The following is a 12109-nucleotide window of genomic DNA, read 5'->3' on the forward strand; positions in this document are numbered from 1 at the left end:
TGCCAGTTAAGATGTTAGATGATTAGAACTCCAGCTGACATCTTTCTTTCTTTCTTTTTTTTTAAAATATTTATTTATTTATTTATTTGGTTGCACCAGGTCTTAGTTGAGGCATGTGAACTCTTAGTTGCGGTGTGCATGTGGGATCTAGTTCCCTGACCAGGGATCGAACCCAGGCCTCCTGCATTGGGAGCATGGAGTCTTATCCACTGTGCCACCAGGGAAGTCCCCCCAGCTGACATATTTTTTTTTTAATATTTATTTTTGTTTAAAAAATTTTATTTTTTTGGCTGCGTTGGGTCTTTGTTGCTGTGCGTGGGCTTTCTCTAGTTGCGGCGAGCAGGGGCTACTCTTCGTTGTGGTGCGCGGGCTTCTCATTGCAGTGGCTTGTTGTGGAGCACGGGCTGTAGAGCACAGGCTCAGTCGTGTGGCGCACAGGCTTAGATGCCCTGCGGCATGTGGGATCTTCCTGGACCAGGGATCAAACCCATGTCCCCTGCATTGGTAGGCAGATTCTCAACCACTGTGCCACCAGGGAAGTCCCCCAGCTGACATCTTGATTGCAACCCTGAGCCAAGCTGCTCCTAAATTCCTGACCCATGAAAACTGGGAGAGATAATAATTTGTTATGCAACTATAGACAAAGAATACAGGGACTCTCTCATGGGCTGTTCTCTCCAGTCCCAACTGCCACCATCTTGCAGAGGTCCCTCATCTTTCTTTTATCTCATTTGTTTTTTCCTTTACCAGAGCTCCCTGAACCTAGTCTCTAGAGGGAATGCTCAAAACTCCTGTATTTTATTTGTAGAGTAATTGAAGTCTTCTTGGTCTAAACCTCTCCCATCTAGACTAAGCCCAGGGGATCCCACTCTCCCTGACCAAACATACCCGTTATGGTCCAAAACCTAGATATTCTGTCTTCCTACCTGGCCAGCTGGTACCAGGTCCACTCAAACAGCTGACAGCTTTTAAAACAAGTATTCTTGCCCTAATAGAAGTATGCATGAGCAAAGTGCTACAAGAGCAGAGAGGAAGCACCTAAGCTGACTGGGGGAGCTCATAGAGAGAAGGTGACATTTGAGCTGAGTTTTGAAGGATAAGTAGGAGTTCATTTGGTAGAGAAGTGAAAGAAACTCACTTATGCAGAAGTAATAACAAGTACAAGGGCTCAGAGGTAAGAAAAGGCATAATTCTGAGACGTGTAAATATGTCAGGGTTGTGCGTGAGAATACCTGTTGAGGAGCTTGGTTGATGTTGGGGGCTAGATCGTATCAGGCATTGTAAGCCACATATATCAGTTAGGAGACCAAAGCTAACAGAATCCCCTGATTCAACTGACTTAAAAATAAGAACAATAATGAATTTAGTATCTCAAATAATAAGTCCGTTAAGTAGGGCTGCTCCCATGTTGGTCACCTTCACAGCTTAATGATGTAATCAGGACCCAGGTTTTTTCCATATTTCTATTCTGTTATTCCCAGGCTTGCCCCCTACCCCTGTGGTTGTAAGATGACTAAAGCAGCTCCAGGTACCCTTAAGATTACTTCTGGAGGTAGAAAAGGGGCCTTTTCTTCTCTCTCATTATGTAAACTTTTGATTGACATACTCCTTTTAAGATGGAGAAAGCCTTTCCCAGAAATGTCTTCCCTCCTCCTCCCATTCCTCCCAATAGCTGACTTCCCTTTAGTATCATTGGCTAGAATTGCATCATATGCCCAGGCTCAGTATTTGGTAAGGGAATAGGCCACCATGATTGGTATAGACCAGTCACAGTTTACTCCCTAGGGCTGAGGTGGGAGCTAGCACTCTTGAAGCACATGGCCAAGCATAGCAGTGTGGTTACTAGAATAAAATTGGGATTCTGTTAACAAGGTGGAAGAGAGATCGTTGGTGTTTTGGGTAGGCAGTCAGCAGAATCTGCCACACCATGCCAAGGAATTTGAACTATATCCCATTGAGATGGGAAACCACAGAAGGATTTTGAAACAGGAAATAGCATGATTATATTTCACTATGTCAGAATAGAGGGGTACTCAGGAGGGGCATGGGTCTGGAGGTAGGGCCACCAGTTAGAAGATTTCATCAGAAGATATTAGAGAGGATTTTAGGCATTTGAATTAAGAACACCTAGTGACTAATTGGAATGGGAAAAGGAAGTAGAAGGAATAGATTCAAGAATGACTTGCATGTAAACTAGACAGCTACATGTCAAAGAATGAAATTAGAACACTACCTAACACCATACACAAAAAAAAAACTCCAAATGGATTAAGGACCTAAATGTAAGACCAGACACTATAAAACTCTTAGAGGAAAACATTGGAAAAACACTCTTTGACATAAACCACAGCAAGATCTTTTTTGACCCACCTCCTAGAGTAATGAAAATAAAAACAAAAGTAAACAAATGGGACCTAATTAAACTTAAAAGGTTTTGCACAGCAAAGGAAACCATAAACAAGATGAAAAGACAACCCTCAGAATGGGAGAAAATATTTGCAAATGAAACAACGGACAAAGGATTAATCTCCAAAATATACAAACAGCTCATGGAGCTCAATATCAAAAAAACAAACAATCCAGTTAAAAAAATGGGTGGAAGACCTAAATAGACATTTCACCAAATAAGACATACAGATGGCCAAGAGGCACATGAAAAGATGCTCAACATCACTAATTATTAGAATCAAAACTACAGTGAGGTATCACCTCACACTGGTCAGAATGGCCATTATCAAAAAATCTAGAAACAATGTTGGAAAGGGTGTGGTGAAAAGGGAACCCTCCTGCACTGTTGGTGGGAATGTAAACTGATACAGCCACTATGGAGAACAGTATGGAGGTTCCTTAAAAAACTAAAAATAGAACTACCGTATGACCCAGCAATCCCACTACTGGGCATATACCCTGAGAAAACCATAATTCAAAAAGAGACATGTACCACAATGTTCATTGCAGCACTGTTTACAATAGCCAGGACATGGAACCAACCTAAATGTCCATCAACAGATGAATGGATAAAGAAGATGTGGCATGTATATACAATGGAATATTACTCAGCCATAAAAAGAAACGAAATTGAGTTATTTGTAGTGAGGTGGATGGACCTAGAGTCTGTCATACAGAGTGAAGTCAGAAAGCAAAACAAATACCGTATGCTAACGCATATTTATGGAATCTAAAAAATGAAAAATGGTACTGATGAACCTAGTGGCAGGGCAGGAATAAAGATGTAGACATGGAGAATGGACTTGAGGACACGGTGGGGGGCAGGGGGGAGCTGGGGCAAAGTGAGAGTAGCATTGACATATATACACTACCAAATGTAAAATCGCTAGTTGGAAGCAGCAGCATAGCACAGGGAGATCAGCTTGGTGCTTTGCAACGACCTAGAGGGGTGGGATAGGGAGGGTGGGAGGGAGGCTCAAGAAGGAGGGGATATGGGGATATATGTATGCATATGGCTGATTTACTTTGCTGTACAATAGAAACTAACAGTATTGTGAAGCAATTATACTCCAATAAAGATATATTTAAAAAGTTTTTTTAAACAAGAATGACTTGCAGATACCTGCTTGGGTGAATCACAGGGTATTTTGTCAAAGTTGGGAATATGCATGGAGGAGGTTTGGGTGGATAGGGTGAGAATGGAGAGACAGTGAATTTGGTCTTCGACAATGAGGTACCTACAGGACACATGAAGAGAGATCAGTAAACTTGGAGGGGAGAGCAAAGACCACATTAAATTCCATTAGAGGTTAGGGCAGGATGGAGTGTGGAATGAAGGAGAATTGATGAGGAGAAATAAAGCAATGCAGACAACTGACACCTAGTGTGGGACTGGTTTGACTGATTTTGCTCAGGGTGGGTAGAGTCAAGGACGTCTTGAGAAAATTGCAAATGTAATTGTAGACAAGCCTTTAAAAAGCAGTTAAAAACCTGTTTTGAAATATGGATTTCTGTAATTTGTTTCAACATGTTGAATTACAGCAAATGAGATGGAGAAATGATCTCAACCCATTTTTTTTTGGCCTCCTAACTGGAAACCTCAGAACTTAGCCCTGTAGGCTGTTAATCAGATAAGCACTGCAGGCTTTACCATGCCTGAGGGCATATGAACTGATTGAAGGGATTACTGTCCAAACCAGATGGACAAAGAAAGTATAATGAGAAAGTGTTGGGATTAAAATGTAGGTTTCTTTTCTGTTTTTCTATTTTGTAACAGTAGTTACAAAATATAAATTAGATGTTTCAATGCACCTTCAAGTTCTAAGTTAATATAGTTCATAAACCATATGAATCAAGTACTATTTAAAACAAATAGGAATTTTATTTCCACTCAAAAACACTCATTTAGTGGAACACTGGAGTTTGAAATATACATAGATTAGACTTAGAACTGCACAGTTGGCAGGCAACTTCAAGAATTAAAAAAAAAAACAAAGCCAAAACATTTGTTGAGCTTTTCCCATGTCTACCTTATTCCAGGCACTGAACTGGGCTCTAGAATAAAAACACATGGTATTTTGTATTTTTTTGTGGTTAATCCTAACTTTATGCAACTATTATACTCGATGTGGTTTCTGGGGCCTGGATAAAATACAACACTTGAAGCAGAGTAGGGACTGAGGGACAAAAAAGAAAATTGAGAATTGAAGGAGAAAAGCAACCTAGGAAACCCAACAAGGTTGGGAGGGTAATGGAGGAAAAAAGAAACAGTCATGAGAGACTGAATACGCAAACTGGATAATGGCCAGACCGTATATGACAATTAAAACTCTGACCCACAGCCCCTGCAGCAATCAGCCCAGAACTCTCATGACTGGTCAATGACCGTCAGCGTCCCTAATTTTTGCCCCTGCCCTTCCAACTCAGGACCAACTGGCGAAGGTCAAATATGCTCCCCTGAAACAATCACATAAGATGCCTTGCTTCTAGTTAGCCTGTCTCCAGGTTCCCCATGCCAATACTCGGTGCATACATGAAATCTTCCCTTTTTGTTTTTCCACCTTAAACTTCCCCACCCCCTTAACAGCCTTTGATTCTCTGCCAGATGCCAAGTGATAGTGCTTGACTGCCTTGTTATAGCAGGCATAGAATAAATAGCCTCTTTGTTCTCATTTGGGTGGTCTTCATTTATTTCCACAGTCATTCATTCACTTATTGATCATATATTAGTTGTATTTTATGTGCCAGGCAGTGCCCAACATTGCTATGCAAGCAGATAGTCCTTGCCCTCAAGGATATTCTGTCTACTGGGATAGACAGATACATAAATATAATTGTAATTCAATGTGGTAAGTGAAACAACAGGCATCTATAAAGGAGGTGTAGATCAAGTAAGGCTTTTAGGGGAAGTGACCCTTAAATCGAGTGGTAAGGGATGAGGACGAGTTGACCTGGTAAAGAGGCAGGCAAGGATACTCAAGGCAGGTGGAGGCGAGGGGGTGAAGTAGGCAGAGTGAGCAAAGCCCAAGAGGGCAGAAACCACAGAGGTGCGTTGCTGGAGCATGATAAAGGAGGCGAGGAGCAGCAGCAGGTGCTGCATGGGCAGGTCGTGGACGGCCATGTGTGTGCCAAGTTTGTAAGGACTTGGACTTCATCCTGTCCAAGCGGCTCCCGCCTGGACATGAGAGAAGGGGCTGGTGTAAGCAAGGTAGAAAAACAACATTCAGGAAACATTACCTTTTGTGTATCACTGTTAAGGTCCGGGAGGGCAGGGACACAGCCGCTCTTAATGTTTGGCTCACAGTAGACATTCAATGAATGTTGAATGAATGGATATAAGCGCTGCGGTGTAGTCTTCATTACCCACCCCCCCAACTTGTGTTTTTTTTTTTTCTCATGGGACAACACAGTGGATCCGGGGCATCTGTTTGGGAGGCTGTAGGGAAGGTTTGTGGTGGGAGAACTGCCATTCTGCAGGGCAGGATTTGTGGACACAAAACCTCCGACTGGCTTTAGGCAAGGGATGCACTTGTGTCGCGAACACCCCGAGACCCACCCACCCGAGCCGCTCTGTCCTGAAAACGGCCGCAGAGAAAACAGCCAGCAGAGAACTCGCGCCACCGAGAGGGCAGCAGCCGCAAGGCACCTGGGCGCCGCTCGGTACTGCTCACCTGTGAGCCACAGCCGGCCCCTCCAGGCGGAGCCCCGCACGACGCCCTTCCGGATTGGACGCGCTCGAAATCCCGGGGCGGGCATTAAGGCCTAGCGCTCTAGGGGACTGGCCACCCTGGCGGACCGACGTGTGGCCGACGGAGCTGGTTCGCCCGCGGCCCCTGCTGGGTGGAAGGCGGGCCCCTCTCCGCGGGCCCCCTGTTAGTCATTGGCTCCCTGCGGTTTCCTTGGGGACGTGGCGCCGCCGGCGGCCCAGGCCTCCTTCCGGCTCGGGTAGAGGCCGCGGGGAGCACCTCGGGACCTAGCAGAGCGGAGCTGAGGGGGCCGGCGGGCCGCTCGACCCGTGAGTGTGAGCGCGGGAGTGCTGCGGGGCCGGGAGGGGCGGCGAGGGGAAGAGGGAACCCCCATCCCCGCCACCTGCGGACCGCGGGTTCCTCGAGGACGTCGCTGGCCCTCTAGAATACCCCGCTCCCAGGGAGCCCGGGTAGGGTCCACTGAGCCCCAGGAACAAGAGCATACGGATCTGGAGTGGGAGCCCGGGGAGTGGGTGGACGCCATGAGCTTCTCGTGGTGGGGTATGGGGTCTAGTCTCGTGGGTACTGCTGGAGGTGAGCCGGAACCCCAACCAACTCTTTCCAGGCTGCAGACTTCGGAGATGACTGGGACGAGGAGACCACCTTCTCAAGGCAAAAGGAAAAGGAGGTGACAGGCCTTGAGACCACTGAAGGGAACCCATGGCTAGGTAAGGTTGCAGACTTTATCCTCAGCTGGGAGCTCAGTGGGGGGGTGGCTGGGAGATTGTTACGAGTGAGGTTTGCTCTAGGGCTGCATCTGGACTTAGCAGCCTGGTCAGATGGATGCAAAGATCAAAGCTGCATTCTTTTGAAGGCAGATTCAACAATACCTTACAGCCCAGAGCCCCCGGGGTGATAGAGTGAGTGCTCGCTCAGCTCTGGTAAGTGCTAGATTGTAATGTTCTTTCAAATTTCCACTTGAGTGAGGCTAGGTGCCCCTTGAGGAGGTTAAAAAAAACAAAAAACAAAAAAACAATTTTTTTAATGAACTTTGAAAGCAGACCGAGATCCTTCTGAATTACTATGGAAAGTGAACTTCACAGTTGAATATGCTTATCCATACATTATAACACTCTGAAGCTTTCAGAAAAGATTAATGTGGCTCTGTGGAGCAACATGTACCAAATGAGACAGTTGTCAAATAGAGTAAGTGGAGAAAGATGCAGAACAGTAGGTATGGTGTAAAACCAAAGGAATGGAGATACACACACAGACACACACACAGATATATTACCTATATGGTATGTATTTATGCTTGTGTATACATAGACTATCCCTGAGTAACAGTGGTTGCCTCTGAGAGGGAAATGATGGGGTTAAGGCGCAAGACTCACTTTCCACTATATATCCTTTAAACTGTTGATTTTTTTATTTTATTGTGTGTGTATGTTACCTATTAAAATATTTTTAAAAATCAGTTGAATAAATTTTCTGACTATCCAGTTTTTTTGACAGCATTCTTGATGGGAATGTTACAAGTGCTCTGATTCTTCAGCATTATGAGATTGCACAGGGAGACTGGTGATCTTTTCATTAACATGAAGTTGGTTCTTTGAACTGCATCCCAAAGTGCAGACCCTGGAAAAAGAGCAGAGGAGACTTTTTTTATTTATATAGTAGAAGCTCCATGAACTATATATGTCCTTTTCTAAAATTCAAGACTAAATGAACATTTAGACTTCTGGGGGCATGAATTTTTTGCCTTTATCAGGAAGCGCTTTAATTGAGCTTAAAAACCATTTTTTAGCACTGGATTCTACAGACTTCTCTTACTAATGTTTGTCTCATTTCAGGATCAGTTTTTCCTACCTCTGCCCAGCCTCCTGGTACTTCACTGTGCCCACAGTGAGCCCATTTCCCCGGCAGCGGGTGGCATTCCTAGGACTTTTCTTCATATCCTGTCTCCTCCTTTTACTTATGTTAATCATGGACTTTCGACATTGGGGTGCTTCATTACCACGAGACAGGCAATATGAAAGGTGAGTCAGCTTTACATCGCTTCGATTGGCTTTGGTGTTGAAGTCATAAATATTTTGATAAGCTGTTTAACAAACTACCACCTTTGACTCTTTTGGGGAATCCGCACTTTTATTAGTAAAACTGCATGCCACGTATTACATAAAGAAGATCTTAAGCCCCATTTTGGCAATGTTCAGTTTTGATTCAGGAATGCTGTTGCTGCATTTTAACCATGAAAGACATCTTTCTGTTTTTTTGTCTTGGTGGGCAGACTTACTGGGTGCATAAATGTTTAGGATTGTTATGTACTCTTGATGAATTGACCCTTTTATCATTATTAAATGACTCTGTTTATCTTTGATTATATTCTTTGCTCTGAAATCTACTAGTCTGGTATTAATATATCAATAGCAACTTCATCTTTCTTGTGTTAGTGTTAGCTTGATAGATGTTTTTCCATTCTTTTAGTTTTAGCCTATTTGTGTCTTTATGTTTAAAGTGAGCTTCTTGTAGGCAGAGTTTAGCTGAGTCTTTCTTTCTACCCAATCTGACAATGTCTGCCTTTTATTTGGGCCGTTCAGGCTATTTACATTTATCAATTGTTTAGGTTTTAATCTGTCTTGCTATTTGTTTTCTGCTTGTCACATCTGTTCTTTGTTTGTCTTTCCTCTTTTGTTCCCTTCTTTTGAATTGAGTACATTTTTTATGATTCCATTTTAGCCCCTTTCTTGGCTTATTAGATATAACTCTGTTTTTGTTTTTTTTTTTAAACATCTTTATTGAAGTATATAACTCTGTTTTTATTTTTTCAGTGGTTGCTTTAGGGTTTAGAGTATACATCTTTAACTTATTACTGCAAGTAATATTATACTTCTTCACACACAGTGTAAGAACCTAACAACAGTGTACTTTCATTCCTCTCTTTCCCCTTGGCCTTGGTGCTATTGTTGTCATACCTTTTACTTCTACATATGTTATAAGCTCCACCATGTGTTATTATTTTTGCTTTAAGCATTCAATTATTTTTTAAAGAGGTTTTTAAAAATAAGAAAAAAAGGCTTGTATATTTACCATTTCTGGGGCTCTTCATTCCTTTGTGTAGATTTCATATTTCCATCTGGTTTCATTTTCCTTTTGCCTAGAGGTCTTCCTTTAACATTTCTAGTAGTGTGAGTCTGTGGTTGGTGAATTCTTTAAACTTTTATGTGACTGGAAGAGTCTTTATTTTGTTTTCCCTTTAAAAGAAATGTTCACTGAGTATGGAACTCTAGGTTGATCGTTTTTTTCTTTCATTACTTTACAGATGATGCTTCACTGTCTTCTGGCTTGTCTTAGGAGAAGTCTGCTGTCATTTTTATCTTTGTTCTCTCTGTACATAATGTGTGTTCCTCTGGCTGCTTTTAAGGTTTTCTCTTTATCACTGGTTTTAAACAATTCGATTATGATGTGCCTTGGTGTAGTTTTCTTCATGATTCTTTTTTCGTTTTTCTTTTTTTTTTTCAAAGACACCAATTGTACTTGAACATTTGTTACTTTTATTTATTTATTTATTTATTTTTGGCTGTGTTGGGTCTTCGTTTCTGTGCGAGGACTTTCTCTAGATGTGGCAAGCGGGGGCCACTCTTCATCGCGGTGCGCGGGCCTCTCACTATTGCGGCCTCTCTTGTTGCGGAGCACAGGCTCCAGACGCACAGGCTCAGTAGCTGTGGTTCACGGGCCTAGTTGCTCCGTGGCATGTGGGATCTTCCCAGACCAGGGCTCGAACCCGTGTCCCCTGCATTAGCAGGCAGATTCTCAACCACTGCGCCACCAGGGAAGCCCTCTTTTTTCTTTTTTTAAAGATTTTTTAAAAAATAATTTTTATTTTTATTTATTTTTTAAAATTTACTTATTTTATTTTATCTTTGGCTGTGTTGGGTCTTCGTTGCTGTGCACGGGCTTTTCTCTGGTTGTGGCGAGCAGGGGCTACTGTTCATTGGGGTGCGCAGGCTTCTCATTGCGGTGGCTTGTCTTGTTATGGAGCATGGGCTCTAGGCACGCGGGCTTCAGTAGTTGTGGCATGTGGGCTCAGTAGTTGTGGCTCGCGGGCTCTAGAGTGCAGGCTCAGTAGTTGTGGCGCACAGGCTTAGTTGCTCCACGGCATGTGGGGTCTTCCTGGACCAGGGCTCAAACCCGTGTCCCCTACATTGGCAGGCAGATCTTAACCACCGCGCCACCAGGGAAGCCCTAAAGATTTTTTTGATGTGGACCATTTTTAAAGTCTTTATTGAATTTGTTACAATATCGTTTCTGTTTTATGTTTTGGTTTTTTGGCCCTGAGGCATGTGAGATCTTAGCTCCCAGACCAGGGATCGAACCCACACCCCCTGCATTGGAAGGCGAAGTCTTAACCATTGGACCACCAGGGAATTCCCTCTTCATGATTCTTACGTTTGTGATTTGTTGATTCTTGGATCTATGGATTATAATTTTAAATCAAATTTGGAAAAATTTTAACCATTATTTCTTCAAATATTTTTCTATCCTCTCCCACTTTTCATTTGGTGTCTCCAGTGACATACTGAGCCGTGTGACGTTTTCTCACAGCTCACTGGTGCTCTAGTCATTTCTTTTTTTTTTTTTCAGTCTTTTTTCTCTCTGTTTTTTCTGGATATTTTATTAATATATTGCCATGCCTTCCGGTTCATTAGTATTTTCTTCTGTAGAGTCTAATCTACTGTTAGTTCAGTGAGAACTGAATACCTTTTTTCACAGAAAATATATTTGAATTATTTGATATAGTTTTAATGCCTTACCAGTTGCATAGAAGATCTATATTCCTTTAAAACAGTGATTTATTTTGCTATTTTTTAAAGGTTAGTTTATGATTAGGCTACAGAATGAAATGATGACATGTGTTCATCATCTTCAACATGATTTTCTCTTTATTGCTTCCCAGAAAGTATCAGTTAGGAGGCTTTGGGCTGCAAGTAACAGTCAGACCAACTTAAATAATAACAAAGTTTATTGGCTCACATAACAAGAAGTCCAGGGGTAGAGGGACCACAAGTTCAACATTGGCTGTCAGGATGGGAGTCTCTGTCTCAGTTGCCCATTTTGTCAGCTTACTAAATGGTTGCATAATAGCAGCCAGGGAGGGCTACCTGCATCCTCACTCATGTCCTGCAGGAGAGAAACGGGTCTTCCATGCTTTCTTATAAGAGTGAAGACCCTTCCTGGAAACCTCCAGCAGCCCTTTCCTTGAATCATTTTTGGTCAGAATTGGGACACACACCTCCTCCCCTTAATATTTCTGGGTTGTTCTGTCCCCAGAATTTCTCATTTCCTATTCACTTTGGTCATTCATTCATTCATTCAACAAACATTTATTGAGCAGCCACTATGTGCTGGTTGATAGGAACTAGGCCATGGAGACTTGGTACTTTTTCTCAAGAAGTTTATATTTTCAAACTTTTCTCCTCTAGCAGCACTATTCCTTTGTATTTTTCTTTCTTCCTTTTCGAAGAGGAAACACTTGTTTAGATAGATGACTTGTGTTGTCCACAATTGGTCTTAAGAAGCCTGTAGCTTTGGAAAACTGAGCCCATAATTTGAGTTTTTTAAATGCTTATTGAGGTTTTCTTGACATACCTGAGCACAGTTTCTCACTGGAACATAGCATGGTCTAATTATGGAATTCTATGTAAGATAATATGGCTGGAGTAAAGACTACTAGGCAGTGAGTGGTGATCTATATAGCTGGAGAAGTAGATCAGGCTGGGCCTGTTAAGCCATTTTAGGGGGTTTAGACTTTATCTTAAGGGCAGAGGGAAGACTTTGAAAGGCTTTGAAGAGTGATATGATCAGAAATGCTTTTTACAGAAAGGTCACTTTGATGGCATGGTGGAGAATGAATTGGAATCCTCCAGTAGAGAGATGATGGTGGCCTAGACTTGGGTGGTAGCAATGATGATGAA

General features: G+C 42.6%; 1 protein-coding gene across 4 annotated transcripts in view; it reads left to right on the plus strand.

Moving 5' to 3' along the window:
- The window catches only part of ENTPD7 (ectonucleoside triphosphate diphosphohydrolase 7), a 64781-nt gene that overhangs the window by 13736 nt on the left and 38936 nt on the right, over positions 1–12109 (plus strand). For 2 of the 4 annotated variants that reach the window (XM_068548341.1, XM_068548340.1), the window contains exons 2-3: positions 6760–6862; positions 7988–8173. In XM_068548341.1, the coding sequence (XP_068404442.1) occupies positions 6855–6862; positions 7988–8173 (194 nt within the window). In that variant the 5' untranslated portion in view covers positions 6760–6854. Of the gene's footprint in view, positions 1–6329; positions 6470–6759; positions 6863–7987; positions 8174–12109 lie in introns of those variants that run through there. The other 2 variants (XM_068548338.1, XM_068548337.1) reach the window with 2 other exon arrangements.

The sequence above is a fragment of the Eschrichtius robustus genome, chromosome 7, assembly GCF_028021215.1.
Source record: "Eschrichtius robustus isolate mEscRob2 chromosome 7, mEscRob2.pri, whole genome shotgun sequence".
In the NCBI taxonomy this organism is placed as follows: Eukaryota; Metazoa; Chordata; class Mammalia; order Artiodactyla; family Eschrichtiidae; genus Eschrichtius; species Eschrichtius robustus.